Raw genomic sequence first — 2,500 nt, 5'->3', positions numbered from 1 at the left:
TCCCGGACGCTGCTCTGTGCTTAGACTCTGCCGATAACCATTGTACAGCTCGGTGCTGCTGACGATAAACGCGGCAGCAACGTTGGTTCTGTAATTAGTGAACTGCTGCATGTTTTCTCGGTGACGGGTTCTCTTTAACACCTCAGACGGCTCTGATTCCCGGGACGCGTATTAGTTCTCGGGGCAGTGAAGCCGAATTTGTTCATCGTTGCCCCCGAGCTAGCAGTGTGCAGGCCCGGAGTCAGAGCTTCCGTCAGGTGCTTTGCATTGTTGCTCTCCGCCTGTATATTATATCCTGAGATCCGTAACACTCATCTTATTTTTATCACGGTTTATTATTCACTATTCTGCACTGTTTCCTCACTGGATAGCGCTGTGCTGTACCCGGGGCGGAGCACTGCAATGCCGAGCTTGGTGGTCAGATGTTACACAGCAGCATCTATAATGTACTCTCGCTGCGGCACCTTGCTGTGGAATGGTGCATTGCTAAATGATGTTGTGCAGCAGTGCAGTACCACCTCTGACTGGTCAGCAGTGCAGTGTCAGCTTTGGCTGGTTTGCAGTGCAGTCCTTGGCTGGGACCAGTGCAGGGCTCTCCTTGGTTCATCATCAGTGCAGTGCCATTCTTTGTTGGTCACCAGTGCAGTGCCGTCCTTCGCCGGGAGCAGTGCAAAGCCATCCTAGGTTACTTAGCAGTGCAGTGCCATGTTTGGCTGGTCAACAGTGCAGTGCCATCCTTGGCTTTGAAGCAGTGCAGGTCATCCTTTGCCTGGAAGCTATGCAGTGCCACCTTTTGCTAGGAGCAGTGCAGTGCCATACTTTGCTAGGAGCAGTGCAGTGCCATCCTAGTCTGAAAGCTATGCAGTGCCACCTTTTTTAGGAGCACTGCAGTGCCATCCTTGACTGGGAGCTATGCAGTGCAATCCTTTGCCAGGAGCAGTGCAATGCCATCCTTGACCAGGAGGTATGCATTGCCACCTTTTGCTTCGGAGCAGTGCATTGCCTTCCATGGCTGGTCAGAAGTGCACTGCCATCCTTGACCTGGAGCTATGCAGTGCCATCTTTCGCTAGGAGCAGTGCAGTGCCATCCTTGACCTGGAGCTATGCAGTGCCACCTTTCGCTAGGAGCAGTGCAGTGCCACCTTTCGCTAGGAGCAGTGCAGTGCCTTCCATGGCTGGTCAGCAGTGCAGTGCCATCCTTGACCAGGAGCAGTGCAGTGCCATCTTTCGCTAGGAGCAGTGCAGTGCCATCTTTCGCTAGGAGCTATGCAGTGCCATCTTTCGCTAGGAGCTATGCAGTGCCTTCGCTGGCTGGTCAGCACACAGTGCCTTGATAACATACAGTTGCCTCTTTCAGCTTCTGCTCTAATCCTATTGGTGCCACCTGACTGGCTGCATACACTGGGGACAGGTAAAGGGAGAGAACATTTCAGCTTTATTGTTCCTGTCGCTGAGCTGGGCCCCTCAGTCATACCGGGGGGCCCCAGAGAAACGCGTCAGGCGTGCTGACGCAACAATAAAGCGTTAGAGGACCGAAAGGTGATGGCAGACGGCGACAGATCAGTGACTTGGCTGTGTAAACCGCAGGCAGAGTCACAACACAACATTGGTAACACTGAATGCTTGAACTGTAACACGACTGTTTTGGATGAATGGCAGCAGCCGGACGAACCCCCGATTGGCTTCTCCATCAATAAAAGGTTTTATCTTTGTTTCCAGCGGAGCCCAAAGTCTCACTCTACCCAACGCATACACTAAGGGGCCTATTTATAAACACGTCTTACCCGTGAAAGTTCAATTTGGAGCGAATAATGCTAAAAACGAATGCCGGTCATATGTTTTGCTCCCCCAGTTTGAATGTAGTGTGTTGTAATAATACATAACGGCCACTAGATGGCGCAGAATAAAAAAGTATTTATTTCCGGTGCTCCTCAGCTCCATCTAGTGGCCGTAATGTATTATTACAACACAACACTGGAAGGGTGAAAAATATATTTCAAGAATGTGAGTTTTCGGCATTATTCACCCAAAATTAACATTCGCGGGGCAAAGGGCCCTATAAATTGTTTATAAATAGGCCCCTGAGTAATAGGAATGGCTGCAGCAGTTGAGCCGGAGTCCATGAAAGATGGGGGCTCCCGCCCCATGCCGGAACATCAATTCTGGGTGGATTTAGGCTTTATTCCTGCTTACCCGCAGTGTGACCGAGCCCCCTGCCGTATTCCCCCCCGCGCTCTGTGTGTAGGCCTGTCGGTGCGCTCCTCCTGACTTCCACATAGCTGCATGTGTACCCCGTAGAGCTGGTGTGTAGGAAGCGCAGTGATCCCTCCCTGCTTCTGTGTAACTGGTGCTTCTCTGAATGTTTCTCCACATAGTCACTGCCCGATGGTCACGTTCCCGCCATGAGAATGGATAGGGGTGTCTCTATGCCCAACATGTTGGAACCAAAGGCAAGTTTCTCCTTCATACACTACAAGACATGGCGTGGATGCTTTTCGGG

The 2,500-nt window shown here is 51.5% G+C and overlaps 1 protein-coding gene across 1 annotated transcript in view; it reads left to right on the top strand.

Annotated features, from left to right (window-relative positions):
* Positions 1 to 2,500, top strand: part of ABLIM1 (actin binding LIM protein 1) — a 60,284-nt gene that overhangs the window by 54,894 nt on the left and 2,890 nt on the right. The window contains exon 16 of the mRNA XM_018570761.1: positions 2,376 to 2,450. Within this exon, the coding sequence (XP_018426263.1) occupies positions 2,376 to 2,450 (75 nt within the window). The remainder of the gene's footprint in view (positions 1 to 2,375; positions 2,451 to 2,500) is intronic.

This window comes from Nanorana parkeri, unplaced genomic scaffold, assembly GCF_000935625.1.
Source record: "Nanorana parkeri isolate BGI_ZX_2015 unplaced genomic scaffold, ASM93562v1 scaffold1592, whole genome shotgun sequence".
NCBI classification, from domain to species: domain Eukaryota; kingdom Metazoa; phylum Chordata; class Amphibia; order Anura; family Dicroglossidae; genus Nanorana; species Nanorana parkeri.
This window is presented reverse-complemented; position numbering and strand designations above follow the sequence as displayed.